The sequence below is a fragment of the Schistocerca serialis genome, chromosome 2, assembly GCF_023864345.2.
Source record: "Schistocerca serialis cubense isolate TAMUIC-IGC-003099 chromosome 2, iqSchSeri2.2, whole genome shotgun sequence".
NCBI classification, from domain to species: Eukaryota; Metazoa; Arthropoda; class Insecta; order Orthoptera; family Acrididae; genus Schistocerca; species Schistocerca serialis.
In genome coordinates, this window is record NC_064639.1 from 286,089,752 (window position 1) to 286,117,416 (window position 27,665).

Consider the following 27,665-nt stretch of genomic DNA (forward strand, 5'->3'; position numbering starts at 1 on the left):
TCATTGACCTTTTGACAGCTGCTTTCATTTTGTATCATTTCTGTTTGTCAGTGGGGCATAACAATGTACAGCCATACATTAATGAGCCAATAATTATAGGTAATATTTGTTTTGTTTAATGTTTATCAATGTATGAGAGTAGTTCACTGCTTAATGGAAAACCTTATGAAGGATAAATGAAGCAGAGTACAGACTAGCAAGATGTTTAAAGGGCAAAAGACAGGTGTGTGGCTATACTAATACGAATGGAATGTCACAACTAACTTTCAGTGCTGATGCAAGCAGGGATTTCATAGTGACATATGCAAGGGCATGTCACAGTAGGTGGTGTATGTAAACAAAGTGCAGAAATTGACTTTATCATGGGTTCGACTGATATCCTTGTAAGACAACTTAACTAAACTGTAACTAAAGAGTATTATTTTATGTATTAAGAAAGTAAATTCTATAACTAATTACTTGGCAATTTTAATAATATGTTTGAGTCACTTGGTCAAGATTGGATACTAATACACACATCAAAAAGTTTTGCATCACCTCGGTTTCGGAACCGGTGAAGAAAATTGGGATAGAGATCAACATAAAAATCATTTCCGCTCTTTTTATTGCTCATGAAAACCACACATTGCACGTTGTACCAACATACAGTGAGACCTTCAGAGGTGGTGGTGGTCCAGATTGCTGTACACACCAGTACCTCCAATACCCAGTAGCACAGCCTCTTGCACTGATGCTTGCCTGTATTCATCGCAGTATACTATCAACAAGTTCATCAAGGCACTGTTGGTCCAGAATGTCTCACTCCGCAACGGCGATTCGGCGTAGATTCCTCAGAGTGGTTGGTGGGTCCATAAACAGCCCTTTTCAATCTATCCCAGGCATGTTTGATAGGGTTTATGTCTCGAGAACATGCTGCCCCTTCAGCTGAGCGATGTCGTTACCCTGGAGGAAGTCATTCACAAGATGTGCATGATGAGGGCATGAATTGTCATCCATGAAGACGAATGCCTTGCCAATATGCTCCCAATATGGTAGCACAATTGGTTGGAGGATGGCATTCATGTAATGTACAGCCGGTGCCTTCCATGACCACCAGCAGTGTATGTCAGACCCACATGATGCCACCACAAAACAGCAGGGAACCTCCATCTTGCTGCACTCGCTGGACAGTGTGTCTAAGGCGTTCAGCCTGACTGGGTTGCCTCCAATCACGTCTCCAATGATTGTCTGGTTGATGGCATATGCGACACTCATCAGTGAAGAGAACAGGATGCCGATCCTGAGTGGTCCATATGGCGTATTGTTCGGCCCATCTGTATCGCGCTGCATGGTGTCGTGGTTGCAAAGATGGACCTCGCCATGGATGTCGGCAGTGAAGTTGCGCATCATGTACCCTATTGCGCACAGTTTGAGTCGTAACAACGATGTCCTGTGGCTGCATGAAAAGCATTTTTCAACATGGTGGCATTGCTGTCAGGGTTCCTTCGAACCATAATCCATAGGTAGCAGTCATCCACTGCAGTAGTAGCCTTTGGGCGGCCTGAGCAAGGCATGTCATCGACAATTCCTGTCTCTCTGTATTTCCTCCATGTCTGAACATCGCTTTGGTTCATTCTGAGACACCTGGACACTTCCCTTGCTGAGAGCCCTTCCTGGCACAAAGTAACAATGCGGGCATGATTAAACCGTGGTATTGACCCTCTAGGTATGGTTCAACTACAGACAACACGAGCTGTATACTTCCTTCCTGATGGAATGACCGTTACTGATGGGCTGTCTGACCCCATCCGTCTAGTAGGCGCTGCTCATGCAGGGTTGTTTACATCTTTTGGCAGGTTTAGTGACATCTCTGAACAGTCAAAAGGACTGTATCTATAATACAATATCCACAATCAACATTTATCTTCAAGAGTTCTGGGAACCGGGATGATGAAAAACTTTTTTTGATGTGTGTAATTTACAGCATTATGGAAAATATAAAAATATTTTGCATACACTGTCTAAAATACTTTTCTTTTGATACTTGTAAACCTAATGTAACCAAAGATGCCACAAGTCATGGGAAAAATTTAAGGCATGATGACCAAAGCTCAGGGTCAAAGCCTAAAGAAAAAGATACAGTTCCAGGCTGTGTGACATGACAGCCATCACTACCATTGAGTCATTGTGGAACCACAGTACCAATGGTCACTATATTCCATGAAAGAGTGAAAAACAGTTTTAAAAAAATCTCAGTGGCTTGTGTAATCAAATGATGATTTCAGGCTCATAAGTGTTTCAAGAAATAGTTGTGATGAATGGGAATGCGCTGTAATGAAGTGAAAATAAATACTTATCTCCTGCTTGTAGTTAAATGAGTCATGAATGGCAACAAGCAGAGATTAAAGGTATTATAAATCATATTATATGCTCTGAAATGGATCACTGCTAAATGGTAACGTGGCAACAGAAAAACATGAGTGTATTGCCTTTGCTTGTAGAGATACAGTAAAATTGAGATTTAAATAAAGATTATTATCAATACTTAAGTTAATGAGAGTAACTGAAATTTTGTGGAATGCACATCTCAAAAAAGAAAAATTCTATTAATTACATGGCTTCATTCTGCATGTGTAGAGCAGCATCTTTGTACGATGTATTATCGTATTAACCAATTAATTAGAAATACTGCATATTCTATGTAAACATTATCGTATTTGTGGTTCATTGAACTAAAAATAGTAATGAATAACAGTAATGTAAGAGAATGACAAACAGCATCTGAAGCTTATTGTAATCTGAAGAGATGAATGTTAGTATGAATCCAACATATTTACACAACTTTGTAGTAAGACTCTCAAGGAATCAGTTAATGAAGAATTTGTGTATAGTGAAATTTGCAAGGAGAGTCCATTTCTTAATTAATATAGTTAAAGGAACAATCAGAAAGCTTCATTTAAAATTTTATTTTTGATACTTAGAGAATGTACAATTTACTGCATAGAGAAAATACAAGATGGAAAGGTTACCCTAACATACTCTTAAATACCATGACCCTACTTATTTTCAACAATGGAATTTTGTGGGTATGTGAATTTCCTCTTCATTTGTACACTTTTTTTAACACTGTATTGGGACTATGAAGTTACTAAGCGTAACTTGATATCTTACACAGTAATATAGATTACTACTGTGGCAAACAGAAAAACAGTTTCCACAACTGGAACACGCTCAGCGAGGCTGGCATTGTAATATGGCACTAAAACTCTGCCAATGGTGTTACGAGCTATGAGTAAACCATGAGAGCAGATCCAATTTGGTGATCTTAAGTGCCCGGAACTCACTGAAATTTAGCTGTGAACCAAAAACTTTCCTATGTTAATCATTAAATGCCATTTCTGACATCTTAAGTGCTAGGGGGAGCCTAATTGTCATTAAGGCTTTATTACTTTAATTCCACTATACAGTAAACTATTTATATTAAGAAACAAATGATAGGTAACATTCTGATGGCAATGTGTGATTCGTGCCAAAGTTATGTGAAGTGTGCTAGAGAATTCTGTTAAGCACCAAAATCTCCAGTCAGCCATCAGCTCCTCTCTCACATCATATAATAATAATAATGTAGATAGTGGCAGATACAAAAAGAATTTACAGGTGTACAAAATACACGTTTTGTGATGCAGTGAGTTCTGGGGAGAGGAATTTTAAGGAGACTGGACCACTAAGAACACTGGGAAATAAGAAAGAGCTGGTTGGAGAGAAGGACGTATACAGATAATAAGTGTGTACAGAGACAAAGCAATCATTATTGTTGCACTAGCAGATATGCATTAACTGTCTTCTGAATCTGGACATGTTATTCAGCTCTTGAATATAATGCACGAGGTTATTCCAGAGTCAGGTTCCTGCTACTACATCTACATCTGCATTTATACTCCGCAAGCCACCCAACGGTGTGTGGCGGAGGGCACTTTATGTGCCACTGTCATTACCTCCCTTTTCTGTTCCAGTCGCGTATGGTTCGCGGGAAGAACGACTGTCTGAAAGCCTCCGTGCGCGCTCGAATCTCTCTAATTTTACATTCGTGATCTCCGCGGGAGGTATAAGTAGGGGGAAGCAATATATTCGATACCTCATCCAGAAACGCACCCTCTCGAAAACCTGGTGAGCAAGCTACACCGCGATGCAGAGCGCCTCTCTTCCAGAGTCTGCCACTTGAGTTTGCTAAACATCTCCGTAACGCTATCATGGTTACCAAATAACCCTGTGATGAAACACGCCGCTCTTCTTTGGATCTTCTCTATCTCCTCTGTCAACCCGATCTGGTACGGATCCCACACTGATGAGCAATACTCAAGTATAGGTCGAACGAGTGTTTTGTAAGCCACCTCCTTTGTTGATGGACTACATTTTCTAAGGACTCTCCCAATGAATCTCAACCTGGTACCCGCCTTACCAACAACTAATTTTATATGATCATTCCACTTAAAATCGTTCCACACGCATACTCCCAGGTATTTTACAGAAGTAACTGCCACCAGTGTTTGTTCCGCTATCATGTAATCATACAATAAAGGATCCTTCTTTCTATGTATTCACAATACGTTACATTTGTCTATGTTAAGGGTCAGTTGCCACTCCCTGCACCAAGTGCCTATCTGCTGCAGATCTTCCTGCATTTCACTACAATTTTCTAATGCTGCAACTTCTCTGTATACTACAGCATCATCCGCGAAAAGCCGCATGGAACTTCCAACACTATCTACTAGGTCATTTATATATATTGTGAAAAGCAATGGTCCCATAACACTCCCCTGTGGCACGCCAGAGGTTCCCGTCTGTAGACATCTCTCCATTGACAACAACATGGTGTGTTCTGTTTGCTAAAAACTCTTCAATCCAGCCACACAGCTGGTCTGATATTCCGTAGGCTCTTTGTTTATCAGGCGACAGTGCGGAACTGTATCAAACGCCTTCTGGAAGTCGAGGAAAATAGCATCTACCTGGGAGCCTGTATCTAATTTTTTCTTTCTCATGAACAAATAAAGCGAGTTAGGTCTCACACGATCACTGTTTCCGGAATCCATGTTGATTCCTACAGAGTAGATTCTGGGTTTCCAAAAACGACATGATATGCGAGCAAAAAACATGTTCTAAAATTCTACAACAGATCGACGTCAGAGATATAGGTCTATAGTTTTGCACATCTGCTCGACGACGCTTCTTGAAGACTGGGACTACCTGTGCTCTTTTCTAATCATTTGGAACCTTCCGTTCCTCTAGAGACTTGCATTACACGGCTGTTAGAAGGGGGGGCAAGTTCGTTTGCGTACTCTGTGTAGAATCGAATTGGTATCCCATCAGGTCCAGTGGACTTTCCTCTGTTGAGTGACTCCAGTTGCTTTTCTATTCCTTGGACACTTTTTTCGATGTCAGCCATTTTTTCGTTTGTGCGAGGATTTAGAGAAGGAACTGCAGTGTGGTCTTCCTCTGTGAAACAGCTTTGGAAAAAGGTGTTTAGTATTTCAGCTTTACGTGTATCATCCTCTGTTTCAATGCCATCATCATCCCGGAGTGTCTGGATATGCTGTTTCGAGCCACTTACTGATTTAACATAAGACCAGAAGTTCCTAGGATTTTCTGTCAAGTTGGTACATAGAATTTTACTTTCGAATTCACTGAACGCGTCATGCATAGCCCTCCTTATGCTAACTTTGACATCGTTTAGCTTCTGTTTGTCTGAGAGGTTTTAGCTGCGTTCACACTTGGAGTGAAGCTCTCTTTGCTTTCGCAGTAGTTTCCTAACTTTGTTGTTGAACCACGGTGGGTTTTTCTTCTACTGAGAAGGACTGAGATAGTGGCCGAATGAGGGAGTGGAACAAGAAGGAATTTGCTGTGATAGAAATGAGTGTTTCTGCCATGTCGTACTCAGACAATAGTGTTACGGTTGAGGCGAGAGAGGAGGGACAGTCTAAGTTGATAAGACACTAGAGAAGACAGAAGATATGGAAATTTCTGTGGTTGTATGCACACAGCAAGGATAGCTGTGCATACGATGGTAAAATATGATCAAAGAGTAGAACATTATGGATATAATGAACACAGGCATTCATAAGCAATTACAGGTGCCAAGAGCTTTTTGTGAAATATCTTGCAGGATAACATCACTGTAATCAGTAATTGGAAGTATAAGTGTTTGCACAAGTTCCTTTTTCAATTCAAGAGGGATGAGCTTTTTGCATTTTTGTAGTGCATGGAGAGATGTTAATATCACACAGTTGTGTGTTCAGACAAATTTCAATTTCCATCTATTATTACTCCTAGACTTTTATATCAACATCTTCCATCTTAGCCCATTGCTGTTTTCCTTTTCTCTATTGTTTGACTACTCCTAGATTCTTAGCTGAGGAAGAGAAGTTGATACTTGTCCCATCTAGGATTGAAGATGATAGGGATTCCTGATATTTTGGAGTGACGTGCCTAGAATGACCAATCAGTAGTTTTTGGATGAATTAAACTTTAACCCTGTATCCTGTGCCAATTTTGATTCGGCACACAGGTCGGTATTGAGATTCTCAATAGCTGTCTTCAGGTTTATTGGTATTTAATTAAGATAGAACTGGGGGATCAGCAGCATACACGTTGTCTTTGAAGTAACGCAAAACTGATGTCACATCATTGACATACAATGGAAACAGTATAGGACCTATACTCCATCCATCATAAGAATAAACCTGATGTAAACAAACCCAAATGCAATGATTGGTCAGAAGCTGCAGCACACGTACACTGCTGGTGTTACGCTCTTGGAAGTAGATCTTACTTATGTATTAGATATAATATTACTAAGTTACGTCAAATGAAACTTTAAGAGATTCAAATGTGTTAACAGCTATAAACACTTTTCTTGCTCACATTTTACTTAGGTAATTTTTATTTCAAAAAATGTTTATAGCCACAGCCTCTGCAGTGTTGTGCTCTGATTGTCGTGCTGTTAATACGCAATATTAAAATGGCTGAGGCTGCCTCCTGTTCTGTAGTGAAACATGCGTGTGGAACATGGCAGTCTGCCTTCGGCGTTGTAGCGGCTCGGACATGCCTAGTGCACCGGCCGTGCCGTGTTTAGCATGAGCTTTGTTTATATCTGTGAGGGTTTGCAGTGGTACATTGATTACTACAATCACAATGGCTCTTTCTTACCAAAATGCGACTACCAAGTTCACGGTGCAACTACATCCCTGGGAGCTGACATAAATTCACCTACCAACAGTAGAGAGCGTCACACATGTAAAACTCATAGATGGGGCTGCATGCATCAGACTCATTCGTCAATCCACCAACAGTTACAATTTCTGCCACGCCAACAGGAACTGGGTGTTGTTTCTGTTGATAATGCTGGTCTCGGAATGAGTACAGTATGCGTATTCAAACCTCCGTCCAAAGTTCTTGCGGACATGGTTATCACAGCACTTCGCCCCTATGTTATGAACCTTAATCATGCTGTGGAGAAATGGACCAGCTTCGAGATGTATCCCGCACTCAGCGGAGTGCAACAAATAAGAATTGAACTCCAGAAGCACATACCATCTTATGTGTCAATAGGTGGCTGTCGACACATCGTTATATACGATGATCAAGAAAAAACCTGCTCTGGCTGTGGGCAGGAAGGCCGTGTCCGAACTGACAGTCTTCATCGACATCTCGTACAGCTACCTCAGAACACCCACTACCCGCCACAGCAGATGACAGCACTACCTATTATGCATGTGGAAGCACTATGAAGCGACTTGCATGAGAGGCTGCTGCCCATAGAGTCTGCGAGTATCGAAACCGATCCCATATCACTGACAGTGCGAATGACCTTCACAGATGCCCCAAACAGCTGTGAAGTCATGGCCTACCACACTCCAACTGAACCCATCTTCACATATGGAAGTGGATCCGGAAGATTGCACTGAACAGCATCCCTCAGCAGACGTGGGAGTTCCATCACGAAAACAGCAGTCAAGTAAGCGAAAGAAGAGGCACCACAACCGAGGCTATGAACAAGACAGTGGGAATGATCATGATACGTTTTGACCGACCGGCCAGGACGATGTCACACCCACAGCGTCTGTGCTACGGACCATGGAGAAGCCGCCACATCAAAGAGACACAATGGACATAGTTATGCAACAGGATGAGGCCCCATCTGCAGATAAAGGTCCGTCCACAGCGAGAGTCCTCACCAATGCTTTATGAGATTGGGCACAAGAAATGGAACAAACTGATGAGATGCAGGAGGTCCAAGTTTAGTTACTGGCTCCCACTGACAACAATGAGGCCGTGTCGTGTGGTCCCAGTCCAGGATGAATGCTCCATAGACAGGAAATTCCTAGGTGCATGACTACCCAGCAGTGCACAACTGATATCACACGTCTACTTGTAATGGATCTGGGAGATTTATTATTTTCTACTGGATTTGTCGACACCAAATTTAATGAGAGAAGTTGTAAATGTTTTCTTATATTTTTGTCAGAATTTTTTAAATTGTAATTTACCTTATTTTATGCTAATTTACTTATATTTTTGAGAGTGACAGCATATTGATTGCTATTAGCAGATGTGACGAAGAATATCAAAGAGACTGATTACAAGTGGAAGCTTGTGTGTTGTGTAAAATGTCTTTGACGCTGGAGTCATCTTTGACTGTAATTAGTCGGCAGTGAACTCTTGGTGTGTGTTGACGGTAGAACATTGTGCAGGTCGCCGTCATAAATATTTGCTAGTGAACAGGAAAAATTGACTGTTAATACTTTTTTTATATAAACTTTAAGAAGAAGCCACATTTGAATAAATGGTATTTGAAGCACCAAAAATGAGCAAATGCATTGAACCAGGTCATTTCTGCAGCCGACGAAACTGCATTGTGGAATCATATTTCCACTAGACGACTGAAGCCAAGACAAATATCATCTTGTAAACATTTCACGGAAAATATAGTCACAAAATATGCCAAATTTAAGCAAATAAAAATAGTGAGCTTATTTCATACTGTATTGATGCAGTTAACATCAATGGTATTCGCACCCCAGTAAAGATCCAAATGCTACAAGATGTGGGCAACAGATGTCAACATAGTTTTTCTGCGGGAGGTACAAAACAATGCCACAGTTGAGTTTATGGTTATGAAGTCTATCGTTTAACAAGTTATGACGGTAGCGGTGGCAAAGCCATACTGTTACAAGAAGGAATAGTGGCGGAAGATTTACCATTGACCTGTAGTGTTGACCTGACTGTAGGGGATGTCAGCTTGGTGAATGTTTATGCTCCATCTGGCACGACAAAGAGACAAACACACAACCATTTACACGGAGTCAGTGTCACCGCTATTTCGGGGATGTCATTGGAATTATTTTATTAGCAGTGACTTCAAGTGGTCTCTGCAGCCCGAGGACTAACGACCACACTTTGTCCCTTGCCTGGCATGTTTAGTGGGCTAGAATTTTGTCTAGATATTGTGAATTCCAATAACTTCTGTATACACAGTGTGTTCCATGTAGCTTCAAGAGAATGGACAAATCAATCTCAATGCAGAGGCCTTTTCTGTAGTGTTAATTCTTTAGTTCTACCTGCTGCCACTGTCTCTTTTATGCTTTTAATGTTTATTAATAAATGAGTAGCTAAAACAAACTAGTCTCCACACACATTTCTACTACAGTGGTGAGTGGTGGCTTTGTCTACCTAACTTATAATAATGCGGCCATAGTTGATCGACATTCCTATTGGTTACTGGATCCATTTGTACATTATTTGCATGGAATCTGTTGATCACAACAAAATATCTTCAGCTGTTTCTATGGATGATCATAGCACATTTCCATCATTCAGACTACTAGATTCTAACTATCAATCAGCTTGATCAAGAAGGTCCCAACCGCATCAGTGGTTGCACAACCCAAAGTTGTATGTGAGTATCAAGAGCACGGATAATGAAAGGAAACCATAACCTGCCAATAAATTGTTGTATTAATAGTGATTTTCTCGTGTGGATACATGTGGACAAAAGGAATAGTAAAATTACCTGAGGTTTAATTACTTCAATTGCTACTGCTTGACAGGAATCACTAGAGTTCAGTAATATTTTATTAAAGCCAACTGTTCCTTGTATTAATATTGTTACACAACTCTTCCTTCAGATGTCATCACTAATGGCATGAAATCCTTTTAAAACTACATTTATCTGAGATTCAAGCCACATTTCGCAAAGTGCTACTACCGTATTTACTCGAATCTAAGCCGCACCTGAAAAATGAGACTCGGGAAAAAAAAAAAAAAAAAAAAAAAAAAAAAAAAAAAAAAAAAAAAAAAAAAAAAAAGAAAAATCCTGAATCTAAGGCGCACGTGAAATTTGAGACTCGAAATTCAAGGGGAGAGAAAAGTTTTAGGCCTCACGTCCAAATCGAAACAAAGTTGGTCCATTGTAATATGAGACACAATTAGGTAGAATGAATGACGATACAGCTACAGTAGTTTGGTTCGAGTCGTAAGCTTAACAGTCAAGCTTTACCAGGTAGCCATTGCTAAGCGTCAGGCGCTCCGTCCGTATTTATATGGGTACCCTTCCTTGTTTACGTGCTGTCTGGTTTCAATCGATTGCTTATTTTGCTTTGATCTGATACGTGCCGTTCTCTTTGTTATAGGTGTTTACGTCACTGTAAGCTGAAAATGCGTTACTGTACTGTGTCATGCATTGTTTGTTTCATTCTGATAGTGCGTGTTTACGGCCTGTCGCCGCTCGCGGCATGGCTTGCTTTTGTGCGCGCTACCGCCGCTTTTTTTTTTTAAAGGAGTGGAATCGTCTCATTAGCGAAACAATGGCAAGAGACTGCTATTTGTTGTTACTTACACTGCTGCTTTCTTTGATACTGATCAACAAGAACCAAATAATAGACTGCGTATGATAGATGTTCTGAACGAGAGTTAGGCGAAAATTTTTCTCTGTTTGAAAATCTTTGCGGCCGCTTCTTTAGTAGATCAAATTCTGCACAGAAATTAGAGTCATCTTAGATTTAAAAATCTAGTCAGTTGCCGTGCTTCATTTCTGACTATCACTATTAGGCATAAGAATAATACGAATATAAACACGACACGATATGTATATTCTCCCGCGTTTGCTGTTGCCTCACTCTCGTTTTGTAGTTTATTAGGCAGACAGGATTTAAATGAGATAGCAGCAAATACGAAACAATACATCGCATAATGTTTATCTTCGTATTATTCTTATGGTGAAGAGAATACTGCATGTGATTCACGATTCATAAAAGTTCCTATTAGCAACCATCTCTTCTCACAGGTAGGAAAAAATTCAGAACTTAGAGTTGGCCGTATTGACAAACACCCCAAACAGTCTTGCCAGTCGGATTTTGGTAGTACATTGAAATTCTGCTACATTCGAAGATGAACAATACGGAATTTGTATTTACTTCGTTGGATAATGTATGAAAATGCAGTGGTCAAAACTCGGGGCGGAGAAAAAAAAAGCTCGTTTTCCACCTCTTTTTTTTAAAAATTTATTTACTGATGCAGAGGTTTTGGCGCCAGTGCTTTGTGCCTACAAAGCATGCCTGTGCAGCGCTACATATATTCGACGGCAGAATTTAGTTGTGGCGGCACCTACCAACATTTTTCAGAACTTCCGCTTACTTTGCACTATTCTAAGCCGCAGGCGGTTTTTTGGATTACAAAACCGGAAAAAAGTGCGGCTTAGATTCGAGTAAATATTGTACTCAAATTTGACCAGAAGTAATTATTTCCTTAAGTTTCTCTATATTTGAAACAGCTGAGTGTCCATTTTTTTTATACTCGTTGGCACCCTTTCATCAGCTGAGTTTATATTTCTCTGGAAACAAATCAAGCTTGTTTGTCAAATTCACTGTTTCCTATCAACAAGTTGGTCCGACAAGCAAGCGTAGCAATAAAATTAGTCACGATGGAGTACCTTGATGCAAGTGGGAATAGCTACCAATGCAAAGAATTTAATTTCTTGCACTGACTTTAGCATTTTGTATAAAGAAAGAAAACAAGACATGACACGTGTCCAGGAAATGGCTGAAATTGATATATAAACATACCCAACAAAATCTAATGAATGCCCATTTAAATATCACTATGTGGTAACATATACCTAGTTCATTTATTTTATCACACTCCCTCTTATGCAGAAAATTTATTTTCTGCTTATCTCCCTGTGAAATATATGGCAGGGAAGGATCCAACAGCTCAACCATTTTGGTAATAGCCAGTGCTCTATCATAGTTAGCACAGTTGTGGAAACTCACCATACAATGGAACAAAACACCTCACTAAACACCCACAGAAGATCAACAAAAACACTCGACATCTTGTCAAATTGGCCATCAATCAAGATATCTTGAACACACAATATGTTTGACAAGCATATCAAACAAAGCTGCACTCTGTCACATAATCTGAGAACCAAGAGAAGTGTGACTTTACAGTGGCTTTATGATTACTAATTATTGTGGGTTTCAAATAAGTTATTCTCATAATGAGCCATGTTACTTTTTGGGTAGTATAATGGAAACTTATTGCATACTTCTACAAGGTCCACATTTTTTACTGGAAACGGATTGATGTGCTGTATTTAATATATAAGTTTGTCAGTCAGTGATGTGTTCTTGTCTTCTCTTGTAGTACTCCAACTTTGTTAGCCACTTATTTCAGCCTGATAAGTTTGAAATAAATGTGAGGTTTAGGTACAGAGGAACTCACCACAACAGCACTAGTTAACTAATGTATCCTCGGAAATAGGGGAGAAAGAGGCAGGGAAGACTTTGTAGTTGTAGACAGAGAAAGTTTTCATTACACAAATTCACAATTGCAATCAGTCTTGTTTTTAATCCAGTTTAATCCCATTGTGGTCTTCTGCATAACTTGGGCACTCTGTGTCTTCCTCTGCTTCCTTACATCAAATATTGACGGTCGCTGTTTTGTAACTTGGCGCTGTTCGAGGTAATCTCAACAGGATTTGTTCCTTTCATTATCTTTGGTGTCAAACACGGTGGTATTCATAAGTGCATCTACCTCACCCTCCCTCGAATCTTTAAATGTCAAACCTCTACTTATATATCCTAAATTAAAAACCAATAGAATTTGAAAATACGTGTTTACAGTTCTCCTGATTTTCACTACTTTTAAATAAATTCTTTATAACCACAACAATATTTCCATACCAGAAAAAAAGGAGACATAAGAGTTATAATTACAACAGTCATCATAACTGCAGTTGTGCAAGGAATGTCATAATGCCAACATCAACCCTATTTCTTCGATGGAATCTAAAGCCTAGCGAGTAAAAATGGAATCTATAGAAGTATGTCAACTAGTAGCAGTTACTTTGTCAATAACATGATTTATTCACAGAACGTACACTAACCCGTTAAACTGCCATGTCACTCATTGTCAATAAGCATACTCAGATCTATCTAGTAAGCCCTGAGATCATCACACCAGTTATATTGTAATACCAATACTTCCCTACTAGGCCACAAACAGATGCAGATGACCCCTTCGTTTTATAGGAAGCATGGTAGTCACATCATGCTGACTCCAAGTGCTATTTCACTGTGCAGGACATAGCTGTGATGTCTCCTAAAGTGTCAAACTAAGAGGCCTCTGTCTGTCAGGCACAACAGAAGAACATTATGTTAGTACTGTAAAAACCATCTACCATGTGTACCTCATGTAACATACTAATAAATATGTTTCTTACAATGAAAGACTTATCTTCAGAAGGACAAGAGAACTGCAGACTTTCCAACATCCTATGCACTTTTCATCACAAAAGGCAGACCTTAAAACTGAAGTTACAGCCTACACTCAACCTCATTGATGGCAAGAAAGTATTTCCATGTTATGCTTTCCCTTTAAAAAAAAAAAAAAAAAAGTGTGAAGGCAGCATTCTCGCCCAATCTTTAAAGATATAACAAACATCCAAACTAACAAGAGAAAACCTCAAAAATAAAAGAAAGCTTTTGTGTGCAAAATGTCATTCCTGAATAACCTTTCACCCTTCTCATATTTAAGACAAAATTCACTATTGCCACTAAGTTGAAGGAGCTATTCTGATCAATGAGCAGATCAACTCTCCACGCAAAATTGTAAGTCACGAAAGAATACAGGTATCATTACAAAAAAATCAGTTTAATAACTTTTATAGTTTATTAAATATGTCCATTGATAATTATTTATCAGCTTTCTTTGCATCTCCAGATGACTGACGAGCCTTCAGCACCTCAACGACGATCTTCTGTTCTTCAATGAGGAATGCACGAATAATTCTGGAAGGAAAAAAAGGTGCGTTCATTAAACTGACACAACATAAGAAGCAAATATCAGATACTGTGATTCAAATACAATTTGCACCACAAAAATAACCTCACTGCATTTTATAATACTGGCTTGAAAACAAAAATCATTACCAGACATTTAAATGCACAAATATGTCAAATGATGACTACATGTTACCTCTATGAAATTTATCTGTGCCAAAACCAATACTATTCCACCAAACAAAAACTTTTTAGAAAGATTCTGTTGAACAAGGCAACATAACTTGAGCATACTATGCAAAACAATGTTGACATATCTTCTCGCTGTTCAATGTACAATAAATTCCTAGTTAACAAAAAGCAATACTAACCTTTCCTTTACACATTTATGACACAAGACTCCACCATATGCCCTTTTCACAGTCTTTTTCCTGCGGCACATTCTTGATCTTTCCATTGGCCTAGCTGGAATTATGCCCCTCAGCTTGTCCTTGCATTGTCCACACCTTGGGATCTTCTTAGGTTTTTTCAAATATTGGTATACCAGCTTTCCACCAGGAGTACGGACACTGCAACAAGCAAGATATTTTATTTTACCAACTGCCCATTCATATCTAAATGAAAACAAATAATTCAACAAAGTTTACTGCGAGAGATTTTTTTTAATCAGTCCATTCCCTTCTCAAATATGATGGGAGAACTGCAGAATTGTCTAAGAACTTCATTGCATTCCACAAACAGAATAATAAATAGCAAATATTTTGTGTAGGCAGTGTTTGCCAATTGCCAGTAATGTTAGGAACTGACCATATAACACAGAACTGTAGCTACTTATTTTATTCTGACTATGCATTTCAGTCATATTCATCTGTGGGTCATCCCTGTCAAGGCGACCAGGAGGTCCCCATTTGACCACCTCCAAATCTAATGAAATTTTGTGTGGAAGTTATATATAGTGTTTGATGGTTATATACCAACTTTTAGTCCAGTATCTTTAGTGGTTGAATTTTTAGGGGCTTTTAAAGAGAGGCCACTCCTCTCCACATCACATATGAAGGTGTAAATGTGCCAAGTTTTCTAGGCTTCTGTAAAAGTTCTAGCATACATTTGGTCATTTGGTTTAATATACACAGATAACTTTTTTATGCTGAATCACACCACGGAAAAAATTGGGAATTTAGTCATACATAAATATAGATACAAGCCTGGAAAGTGGATCAAAAATTTGTCACACTATTCTGATAGCCAATGTTTGACCGACAACTGCTACTTCTCATATGAACCAATCACACCACAACTTCAGAAGGTTATTCCTACCTATGATATCTACATATGGAAAAAATTAACAATGGATGCCTAGATGAAAATATATGCATGCATCTGCAAAGTTGGCCAAAATTTTCTATATGCAAATTGTTCCAAAAAATTCCATTTGGCAGTGATGCCAAAATCCTTTTCATGCAGACATGAATTGATGGAATTTTTGAAATTCTTATACAAAGCAGCTGCAGCTGAACCATCACAAAAATAATAAACATTCTTAGTGTTTTCAATCTTTGTCTTTAAATATGCTATTAACTTTATCTGAAACACATGGACAGCAATGGTATCATGACGAAGCAGTAGCTGAGCGCACAAATGCTACCAAAATAGACAACAAATATATGTGATGTGTCCTGAATATTAACTCAATGAAATCCTTGCACAACTCCTTGAACAACAAATAAATAATTCTCAGCAAAATCCATCAATATAATTATTTTCTGCAAGATTTCTTTTTAGCTGTTTAATGTATAGTCTTTAGTGTGTTCACAAAATGTGAAGGCTTCTTAAACCAGTAATTTTCAAAATCAATGTCTCCATGAAATCTTGAACAGTTCTCTGACATGTTTCCAATGCATCTCTGTCACTATGAACCCACTGTTTGTATTCCATTGTTTTTTTCTGGGTCATAGTCTTTAAAAGTGTCTTCAAGAAAAACCTATAATTGCATTTTTCCTGGACATTACTCTCAAATGTTGCAGCATATAATATTTTGATTCCAACCTGCACATTTTGGTGCCCGCGACACACACACACACACACACACACACACACACACACACACACACACACACTGAATGTGATTCCAGAAACACCAACTATAGAATAAAATTTCGGCCTGAGCTCAGTTGATTTCCTTATTGCTTACAATAAGCAATGAACATTTCTTTCCAGTCACAAAGGAGTAGGTGTTTCTGCTTATGAATCTCTTCGCCATTTATTCTTACGCAACACAATCCTTTTTGCCTCGGCATAAACAAGAGAACTCATATTTTTAAAAAAGTGCGGACATAGCCTTCTTCGCCATTTCAGTTGAAACAGCAAATTCTTTAACAGCTTTTTCAATAGTCCAATTCCACAGGGCCAGAGTCCAAATTCGAACTTTACTGCGATTGCTTGAAGTCTGAAGCTTAAGATTAAGTTTTAGCAGCTCTGGCAAATACGTTAGTAATGCTACCTTTGGCTTACAGAACTTTGTGCTTTATGTACCCTACTGAATCCTTTTTGCTGATCTGCTGAAACTTTAATGGTGGGTCTCTGAGTGATGATAATTAAATATTAGCAACAGCACAAGCATCAACAACATCCATGTCTTCAGTGGATGGTGATTCTTGCTTATGCTGATGATTCTTTTCGGGCCATTTCATTTCAAAGTCTACACCTGGTAGAAATTTTGTGACCAGGTTTAAAAACTTCGCTAGTCACAAACTTCAGCCCATCAGACATTGGAATGGTTGCTTCTTGGTTACATGTTTTTCCTTACCAAATGGGTTGCAGCGTGTCTTCTGCAGGAATTGAAGTTTTGTCATCAACAAGACATTATGGTAAGAAACTTGGGCATCTTCAGTAAAATCAAGCCCAGGCCTATTTTGTACAAACTCTTAGTCCTTGTCACATTTCCTTAACTGATTGTAGTCGACATCTGCCATAATAGAATGGTGATGACTTATGACAATCTTCTCCATCAGATCCCCCACAGTAGCGGGTGCAATGGTCTCTTGGTTCATTTTGTACTATAGTTTATTAACTTATAGTAAGCAATTTTGAAAGGTCATGAATATCCTGATTCAGTCATTGTTTTATGTAAAAAATACAAATGAGCCTACCAAATCATATTGCTTTAGTGCTTCAATTCAGCTACAACAATGGCTATTGATTATTCAAAAACTCAGCACTCAACACTAAGATTGCACACAGTCCACAACACTTCCACTTGTGCCGCGATTTAGTTGCAGTGAGTCTGGGCGATCGCTGCGCGCTGTGTTTGTTTTGTATCAGTTTAGGCGTTACTGAATTGTTTCTGTGACAGTTATTTGTTGTGTCTTATTTAATATGTCAGAAGAAAGTACATAAAAAATTAGGAAAGTTTGATGTCATTCTAGTGGACAGGGGATTGCTGCATGAGGAAAGTGTAGAGAAATGGTTTGTCTGTTAAGAGATTACTTTGAGAGTGAAAAACTTGATGGTGGCCCACTACTCTCCGTTAGCAAGGTAGTAAATAGAAAGGCATCAGCTCTGAATATCAACAGAGACACAGTCGTAAAAATTGGGAAGGAACTGTTTGAGACAGAAAAGGAAGTTGGAGAACCATTCAAACCTGGTACTCCCAGGAAGAAACGTTCTATGGATAGGCGTGTTACGAATTTAGATTCATTCGCAGAGGATGCAATTCGTCGTTATGTTCACGATTATCATCACAGAAAGGAACATCCCACACTCTCAAAGTTATTGGTTATACTTAAAGAATCAGGGCTTTTTCAGGGTAGTCAAACATAGTTATTCACAGTTTTGCACAATGTAGGATTTGACTACGGACAATTTTGTGGTCGTACGCTATTGATGGAAAGGGAAGATATTGCTGCATGGCGATGCCGAGCTTTAAGACAAATGTTTAGCATAAGAAGTGGTTTGGCTCGATGAAACGTGCTAATTCTGATCACGTAGTTAATCAGGGGCGGACAGACAACACGATTAAAGGAGCAACGCAGATGCCGTCTGGTAAGGGGAGCTGACTGATTCTACTGCATGCAGGCACCTCACAAGGTTTTGTACCAAACTGTCTCCTTCTCTTTAAATCAAAGAAGACAGGAGATTATCATGAAGATATGAACCACATTACATTCACAAAGTGGTTCGTAGAAGCTCTTGCCCCATCTACATAAACCATCAACAATTGTTTTAGACAATGCTCCATATCATTCGGTTGTTGTTGATAAAGCACCTACCATGGCGAAGCGGAAGGAGGAAATGATTAATCAGCTTGAGCGTCTTAACATAAATATATCTCATGACCTTAAGAAGGTCGAGCTTGTGGAAAAAATAAATTTCCATAAACCGCAATTTCCAAAATATGAAATCGACGAACTGTCAAAAAAAATATGGGCATACAATCGTCAGGCTGCCACCATACCACTGCTACTTCAACCCTATAGAGTTCATATGTGCCCAAATTAAAAGGTTCCGTTGCCAGGAACAACCAAAAATTTACACTCTCTGCAGTAGAAGCACGCACTACAGAAGCTATTACTCATGTTACCACTGAAGATTGGAAGAAAGCCGTCAAACATACACACAACATTATGGAAAAAGCAGGAAAGATGAAGGTGCTTTGGAGACTTCAGTGGAAGAGATGATTATCTCTTTAAATGACAATAATGACAGTGAAACTTCAAGTGTCTGTAACAGTGACGAGAGTGATGTCAGTGGAGTTTTATCATTATCCACATAAAGATGCAGCACAAACGGATCCAGCTACACATTTGGAGTGCGTAGTTTGCACTATTAAGTACTGGTATAACAAAATCAATCCACACTAAGTTTTGAAATTTGGTGTGATTCAGCATAAAAAGTTGCCTATGTATATTAAAGACAATGACAAAACATTTGCTAGAACTATTAAAAATGTCTAGCAAACTTGGCACATTTGCACCTTCTTATGTTATGAGAAGGTGAGTAGCCTCTCTTTAAAAGCCCCTAAAAATTCAACCACTGAAGATACCGGACTGAAAGTTGGTATATAACCATCAAAGACCACACAAAACTTTCACATCAAATTTCATTACATTTGCAGATGGTTGAGGGGAGGGGGCACTTTTAAATATTGGGCCCTTTGATGTGGAATGACCCTGTATCACATAACAATTCATGAAGTGCAGTCTCATTACTATACTTTCACTGGGACTTATGACGAATCTAATGTTAAGTACACGGTCAACTGACCTTTTTGACAACCTGGATTTGTTACAGGTAGCTTCTATCAACATGCAAGCATTGTAGGTACTCTTCCTGAGCTCAAATAGGAATTTAAAAATAAATAAATAAATTGCAAATGGCCAGCATGTAGCCATATTTATATATGAATGTGAATGCAAAATAACATGTTCCACCCAACTAACACCTGGAGGGAAGATATTCTTTTATGTAAACAATACTGCAAAAATTTAGAGAAGCAATATTTGCAATAGACTGCAGAAGGATTCTACTGCCACCAACATATAATTCACATAATAATCGCGAAAACAAGTCCGGGGAAATTAGGCCATGTATGGAAGCAAACAGACAAATCATTTTTCCCCTAACTTCATTTGTGAGCGGTACAGGAAATATAATGACTAATAGTACCATAAGGTACACTCCACTATGACCAACAGGGTGGCTTGCAGAGTACGAATGTGGATGTAGATAAATAAATTACAGTATTCTTACAACATTTGATGCTCAAATTTATGAACATACTGCGAGAAATCACAACAATACCACAGCAATCAGTGTATTCTGCTGTCTGAAATGGCAGCTGACATGCCTGAACTATGCTGCTATCACATTATTAAGCAATACACAGTCGACGTGATAAAGTCCATTATAATATTAAAACTACTTCACGTTCTCTAAGAAGTGCAGTATACAACATTCTCCATTCCACGTATCACAGAAACTAATCTTTTTGTTGCTAATGAGAATAAGTGCTCTGCATATCTGTTTATCCTTGGAACACAGTATGCACTGCCTTTCATGATAAAAAATAGTGATATATGGCCTACAGCTGCCAAAATCTACAGATGGTTGCACTACAAAATTGTTGGTGCATATTTCTGGATTACATACAAGCATTTATTTACGTTCAAACTCCAAAACCCATTTAAGGTAAATGGTAACTTCCAACCGATTATCTGTATTATTTGCCCCAAAGGAAAGATTATCAGAAGTCCTCTGTATCCACCAAACACTTATCTGGCACAATCCAAATGAAGCAGCAGAACTTGGCATTGAAATGCTCTTCTGACACCAACAGCCCACCACAAGTTGAAAATAAAGTGCAAGTGACAAACAATACAAAGCGACCTTGAAACATTAGATAGTCAACATATGACACTTGACTAGCACAGAACAAAAATAATACAAAAAATGCCAACTTTTAGTTCCTATTAGGCCTCTATCAGTTATCTTGGCAATCAAAGCTGCCTCACCTATATTGCATTGTGAAAATGTAAGCAGGCAATTTGTGGAGAAACACATTTACAACATCATCCTCAGCCTCAAAAGATTCCACTAGAATACACAACAGAAAACATTCTGCAAAGAGTTGAAGCAAATTCGTAGAAGTTAAAATGTTGCTGGAAAGATTAACATCCCATAAATTATGAGGTAATGTGGATGGTGCATACTTTTGGATTGGAGAAGGAGATTTACCCTGCCATTATCAAAGAAAACTATCATAGCACTTGCCTTAAGGGATTTAAGGAAACCATTAAAACCTTACACCTATAAGGGCAGGCAATGATTTCAGGTATTGTCCTTGGCAGTGAGAATCCAGCTTCTGAACCACTTTGTACACTGCTGGGTCAACCAAGCATGAATAATATGCTACAAACCAACCAGTGGCTGCCAAATCTGTGGTAAGAACATATTTATGCAAATGCCTCCTTGCGTTTACATGTTACTCCATGCATAAGTAGCCTACTATGCATCCCCTTCTTTTCTCAGGAGCTGGTGCTGCATTTACTGTGACAAAATGCAACATAAAAAGAATAGAGGAACAGAAAAAAGTGGCAACTATTTGTTTGCAAATTTCAGGTCACAGCAAGATTTTAGATCTAGATTTTCAGCGTGGGTAACTGCAGTGATAAGGCTGACAACTTTTGTTAGCTGGCAATGAGTGAATTATATACCTGTTGATTTATTTCACACTTCAAAACAAAACATTTCAGTGACTATACTTAAGTGAGGTTCTTAACCATTGTGCGAAAGTAAATTGACTTTCAACATGCCAAATGTGCTGTATTTTATATATATACATAAAGGCTATGTAGACTAATGATGGGCTATATAAAGAATAATAACCCTGGACTCAAATTTGAGGATGTTGCAAACCCCAGAATCCACCGCAACAGATTTCATTCTCAAGTTTAGTATTTTATGCATCACCAATGTCCATTTCAATTTCTAGTCATTTGTTGAGGATCTACACATAGGCTACCTCTTCTTTTGTTCATATGTCAGGCTCTTCAACTGTTGTGCTATTAAGTTGCCACAGCATGAATACTTGTTCATAGTTTTCATTCACACACTTCATAAATTTGTAGACTACGACTCCTCCATTATCCTATTTTGAGACTTATCTTATTCTCTACAGTTATATGAACAGAGATTTTTTACCAATTACTTGAGGCTTAGGGCACCAAATCAAGACATTATTCCAATAATCTTCAGAAGCAGAGTTCCACGTGACTTCTGTGTTTGTTATCACTATAAATTTCAGCATGCTTTCTTTGGAGTCTATGTACACTGTTGCAGATAAATTGCCATAAGACATAAAATGAAACACATGTGGTCCTCAGCTACCTGTCATCTGCTTAAGAGCAGAAGAGATTGCCATCTAACCTGGGTAGCAACACACACACACACACACACACACACACACACAAATGCGTGTTTGCACTGTCGGAAAAGGCATGTGCAAAGCTGAACAGAAAAATAAGCACTTTGTTCATGCAACAGTAATACTTTTTGTGGTGGGAAGGCTGAGTTATTTGCAATATTTAATGTTTATTAATATATATATATAACTATTTTACATAGCAATCTTTCACACAGTTACCAATTGTGACACACCAATATGAAAATGTCTGTGCACCTATATTGGACACAATCTACCTGCTTGAATAAAGCTACTAAACTTTCCACTACACATGTTTATGTAGTTGAAATCACATTAGATATAAAGACTGCCATTGTGTATCACTGTAAGCCTTACATCATTGGCTCAAAATAATACGCTATCAAGGGGGATGTCAGTATTTTAGTGCTTTACTGCACACACCCAGCCAAGTTTGTTTGCTTTTTTTTCCAAGGTATATTTACAGGGTACCAAGGAAAAAAACTTTTCAATGCCGAACATTTTTTCTTTGTACTTAAAGACAGAAAAAAAATCAGCTGAAGAGTATGTGTAAAATGCCACAGAAAAGTTGGTTCAGGATCTTGATTGATCAGCATTCAAAACTAGTGATCCTGGAGAGACACCACAAATTAGTGTCCTGAAATTCAGTACATTTTTTAGAGTGAAACAGACAGAAAACAACTTAGGAAATTGAATAGTAAAACATTCAACGAGTGGACAGTATGACACTATGAATGGAATCATGGTGTAAAACCAATAGATGATAAGATAAAACAGAAGATTGCAATGTGTACAACCATCAGCTCATCCCAGAAACGAGGGAAAACTATTTTTATTTCTTTCAATATCATTGTGTAGCACACAGGATATCTGACAGTGATATTAATGATTGGCTTTGACAATGACACAGGAAATGAGTGACAAATGTTGTAAAACATATGGTAACCATAGTGTCTTATCAGTGGCAACAGGTTGTGCTACAGATCAGCTACCACATCCGAGGTTTTTGTTTCCACAAATTACCATTCAACTGCGAAATACATACCAGAAGATGACATGATAGCAATCATTTACATTACATCACTGGTCGAAGATGAGGTATCGAACATTCCTCTTGACCCGTGCAAACTATATGCAATAGTATACTCCTGGATAATGAGTGACAAACAATACAAGTGATTACGACAGCAACACCAACGAAGACTAACATTTTATTCGTAGGTGACAAATCAATACACATCTTGTTCTGAGGTGACATATATACGCAACTCTTAATTGGCAGATAAATGACCGTATGTTGCAATTACAGGGAAAAGGTAAACTATTTAGAGCACTGAAGGTCAAAAGCTTCATTCAACTTTCATGACCATCACAGTTCGGGAAAAAAATTTGGAATCAGCAGGAAACCAAATAAAATGCGGTACTAGATACTAGTTACGCAGAAAGTATGATGTAGGTATCATAAGGTATCACAATTATGTTGTGCTGTTATTAACATAGCCATCTACAAAATTGCAAACAAAATATTTACTAATAGAAGCATGTTTCAAAGCCAACAGAGAATAGCAAATTGGCATTTAAGAAAGAGCAAGTTGTTGCACTGTAGGTGATTTACAAAGGAAGGAAGTATTAATTATCACAATAGCTGAATTTAATCCACATGAAGGTGTATGGAGTTGTTCCTATGAACAGACCTGGTTATCCTCAATAGCATAGAACCTTAGGGCAATTTAAAGTCCACACAAATTTGTAACATCAAATGAACCAAATAAAATGCTGAATAGTATAGCCTGAAAGATGTAGACTGAAGAATAGCGACCTAACCCAGAGGACAAAAATGGACTTAAAACTTCAGGATTTATTGTTAACAGCAAAAGAATTTAAGAGCTAAAATGTACCAGTAACATATTTATCCAAGTATCAATTACAATGATATAGGACCCATCAGCCTAATATGAGGAAAATTTAAATAATATAAACAAACATATGAATAAACAATTGAGGAAAAACACAGTCAACCTAAATCACTGAATGAAATACCTAAGCTAGTTTTTAACAATAACGAACCTTTCACAGAACAATTTGGGCTTGTGTTACAAGGACTTCCAGTAGCACATAATGTTCTGATCATTAACAGTTATAAAAAATTACCGAACACCACTTGTATTTTGGCAAACAAATTTATAAACTATGTCTTGCAAATACTTCCACACAGAATCATAAGTTATCCATTCAGCAAAGGAAAAATGGTGATGTTACTGTATTAAGTAGTATGAAAAGCAGTTATCTGTACACGGAGATTCAAGATCCTTTCAAAACTAAGAATGTATTCCTACTTAATTATACAGCAGTATAAGACAACGAAACATCTCGTCCAGATTTTAATGGAACCTATGATTACATCATAAACGTAAGCAGTTCGAATACATTTTGAAAATCATTTGGCACCGTAATTGCTTCTTCCACAAACAATGTTTTGGGGCATTTCACTTTTACGAGGTATCCAGCAACGCAACAAAGAAAGTTTATCACCTAACATTCTATATCACCCGGTACAGCAGCATGGAGTGCCTTATCGTGTATCCTCAGGTCAGAATTCATCTATTTCCCAGTATTTTATGTATCGTGTTTTTTCACTAACAGTACAATGAAAGTAGTAGTATTCTTCGCCCATCGCCTAAATAACGGACACTGCAGTCTATAATCAGAATAAAATGATCTGACCACACGCGATTCTACTAAGTATGCTAGCAGGCATTTACGATCGCGGAAGATCCGTATAAACTACAAATGCTTTAATTAGAACTGATTTTCACATCTTGGGCAAATCTGTTTCACAACCACGTATCGGGCAAATATTCACTCTCTCTACGATATTCTAATGAAAGCGTAAGGTACTTACACACGCCTCCTGTTGCTTTTCGTGTTGTACGACAGGCGTCGCCGATACACCAGACGCTGAACCATTTTTATCACCTATGACAAAAACTAACAGTGAAGTAACAAGATTTGGTCGACTTACATACAACTAACACCAAACACTCAAAAATAAAAAGCTCGCCGTAAGGATTGTATCAGATACTCGTGACAAATTGCACACATACCCCCTAGACCTCCACCGGAAGAAGAACTGATCAAAGAGTAATCTCTAATACAGTCACCAGGGGTACCAACAGTGACTTGTGTTCGAAAAGAAAGATCCAGTCTGAAATCTTTCAAATAAGTGTACCTGAAGAAACATGTAAATTTCGGATAGCCAGGATTTAGACTTTTTTTAATGTATCAAAGGAAATTACAAGACAAAATTCGATGGACTCGAAGAACATATTAAAAATTTATTTTGGACTGTCTTTTTATGGATGATACATGTACAGGATCAGCAAATCAAATATGGGCACTCGCTGTATTTACAATATTATGTGAACTTGTCACAGATAAGAAAGAAGTTTCTGTTCAGTATCCAATTACTTGAAACAGCTGTTGAATGACAGTTCAGAACTCCAGCGCAAATGAAAATCGTTGGTATTTCGTGGAAAAGAATGCATACAAAAGTTACAAACTGATAGGCGTGTCTGTTGTAGTGTGAAGTGTTTGTAGGGAAGGTTCAATTTCTTATTTAATTATGTACAAAAAAATAGGGGTACGAATGTGGTAGTGTAGATACTGTTACGTCGGTTTAATTACGTGGCAGGACAATCGGGTTTGTGAAATGTTATAGACAAAATAGATTTGTATGGTTGTGCTATACAAATGAGACAAGTTTTGCGAAGAAAAACCTCGGGGGAATGGCGTCACTAATAGAAAGCCACGCGCAACAATATGCTGTTTTGACAGCAGATATCACAGCCAAAATAGGAAAGCTGGCAACTCATGGTGGGCTGTAGTTTCTAATTCAGTCGGGTTTCCATTTGAAATATGAATATGGAATGAACTGTGTCGAAGTGATGTAAAATTACAGCTGCACATTTAATTTTATTTCTGTTGAATGTTATAGCGGATAAAAAGAGTATTAGTCAGGAGATCGAAAGACATGTCGAAGAGGCTCAAGAGCTGGTACGTTTATTTTAATATTTAAGTGTGTACAATATCGTATTCCGCAGTATTTTTCTGGTGTGTCACGATTTGGTTCAGCCATATGTTTGATTGCATGCTTGCCCTACAATCGCCACTTTTCATCTTTTCACTTGGATTAGAAACTTTCCTGCGCATAATACTTAAGGTTGCTGTTTTATTGGCCCAACAGACAATGCGTATCACATGTTATGTAGTAGGCATATATGTCATCCAATACATAGTTTTGTTTACCGTACACATACTCCAAATTACTTGATACTGAGATGTTCATCCAATAACCATGAGGAAAACACTTGTTTCGAAATTTTGAAGAAAGCATCCCTAACTTTAATCATTTTGAATACTAAATGTACTTCCTATTCTTTCTTTGTAGTATACAGGGTGCCCGAGAAAGAATGATCAGTGGTCTGGGATATGACGCGAACAGTCATTCAAAGCAAAAAGTCTAATAAACATGGGCTCTATAATGCATACATTAAGAGCTATGAACATTTGTTCACCTTTTCTGCCGTGAAACACATCTCTTTTACTGAACAAGCACTCGTAACTGTTAAGATATGCAACTTGGGAGCTCTTGTTTGCTAGGCCTTTCGGCTTTGAATGATCATTCCAGTAGTATCCCTGAGTAGTGACCCTTATTCTTGGGACATCATGTCTTGTTTTATGGTTACAATTACAATACAAAGTAGTGTCTTTGTTGTTGATGATTGAAATATAGCAACAAAAATAGTTCTGTTTCTCTTGTTCAAAGGGCAACTAACAACAATGGTTCAAGGCAGATTGTCGAGTTTTTGCAAGACTTTGTTTACATTTATCTTTTTTTTTCATAGAGCCTATTCGATTTGAATAATGAAATGCAAGAAACTATTTCATTAGTGACTTCAGAAATACGGAAGCGTCCGATCCCGCCCGTCTGCTTTGACCCATGACGTCACAATATGGCGGAAACAACCATAAACAACGATTCCAATATGGCGCATATAAAGTCGGTACGTACACATTAGGACGAAAATACATCGAAAAACAAACACACACACTTTCCACAAAAAGCCTAATGACACTAACGGGACAAGGTCGGGAAATGGGGTGTTTTTGGGTGGGGGCAAACTAAATATAAACAAATTTAGACACCCACCCCCATACAAAACCACACGAAACGATGAAAAAAACCTACATCACAAAACTACCCAAATACCACTAAACGCAATATCTAATCGGACGCTTCCCTTGACCTATATAGCTCAACAGCAGCTCCTGATCCCATAAATTAAAATCAAACACTTCCCTTCGCCTATATAGCTCAAAAAATCTCCCAATTCCAATATCAACATACACAG

General features: G+C 38.3%; 2 protein-coding genes across 2 annotated transcripts in view; one reads left to right on the forward strand and one right to left on the reverse strand.

Moving 5' to 3' along the window:
* Positions 1–14,171: 14,171 nt before the first annotated feature.
* LOC126457053 (60S ribosomal protein L34-like) lies at positions 14,172–25,425 on the reverse strand. Its single transcript, XM_050093042.1, has 4 exons — positions 25,359–25,425; positions 25,157–25,230; positions 14,687–14,884; positions 14,172–14,324 (listed from the first exon to the last, which is right to left on the reverse strand). The coding sequence occupies exons 2-4, from the start codon at positions 25,219–25,221 to the stop codon at positions 14,228–14,230; spliced, it is 360 nt and encodes a 119-aa protein (XP_049948999.1). The 5' UTR covers positions 25,222–25,230; positions 25,359–25,425; the 3' UTR covers positions 14,172–14,227.
* Positions 25,426–25,656: 231 nt separating this feature from the next.
* LOC126457054 (vesicle transport through interaction with t-SNAREs homolog 1A) overlaps positions 25,657–27,665 on the forward strand; it is a 42,960-nt gene continuing 40,951 nt past the window's right edge. The window contains exons 1-2 of the mRNA XM_050093043.1: positions 25,657–26,127; positions 26,249–26,307. Coding sequence (XP_049949000.1) covers positions 26,040–26,127; positions 26,249–26,307 — 147 coding nt within the window. The 5' untranslated portion in view covers positions 25,657–26,039. The remainder of the gene's footprint in view (positions 26,128–26,248; positions 26,308–27,665) is intronic.

Excerpts from the sequence above, each read along its gene's own strand:
- LOC126457053 (XM_050093042.1), bottom strand. The coding sequence starts at position 25,221 with ATGGTTCAGCGTCTGGTGTATCGGCGACGCCTGTCGTACAACACGAAA. Across the intron at positions 14,885-25,156 it reads AAAAGCAACAGGAGGCGTGT|TGTCCGTACTCCTGGTGGAA; the intron begins GTAAGTACCTTA and ends TGCTTGTTGCAG. Across the intron at positions 14,325-14,686 it reads CATAAATGTGTAAAGGAAAG|AATTATTCGTGCATTCCTCA; the intron begins GTTAGTATTGCT and ends TTTTCCTTCCAG.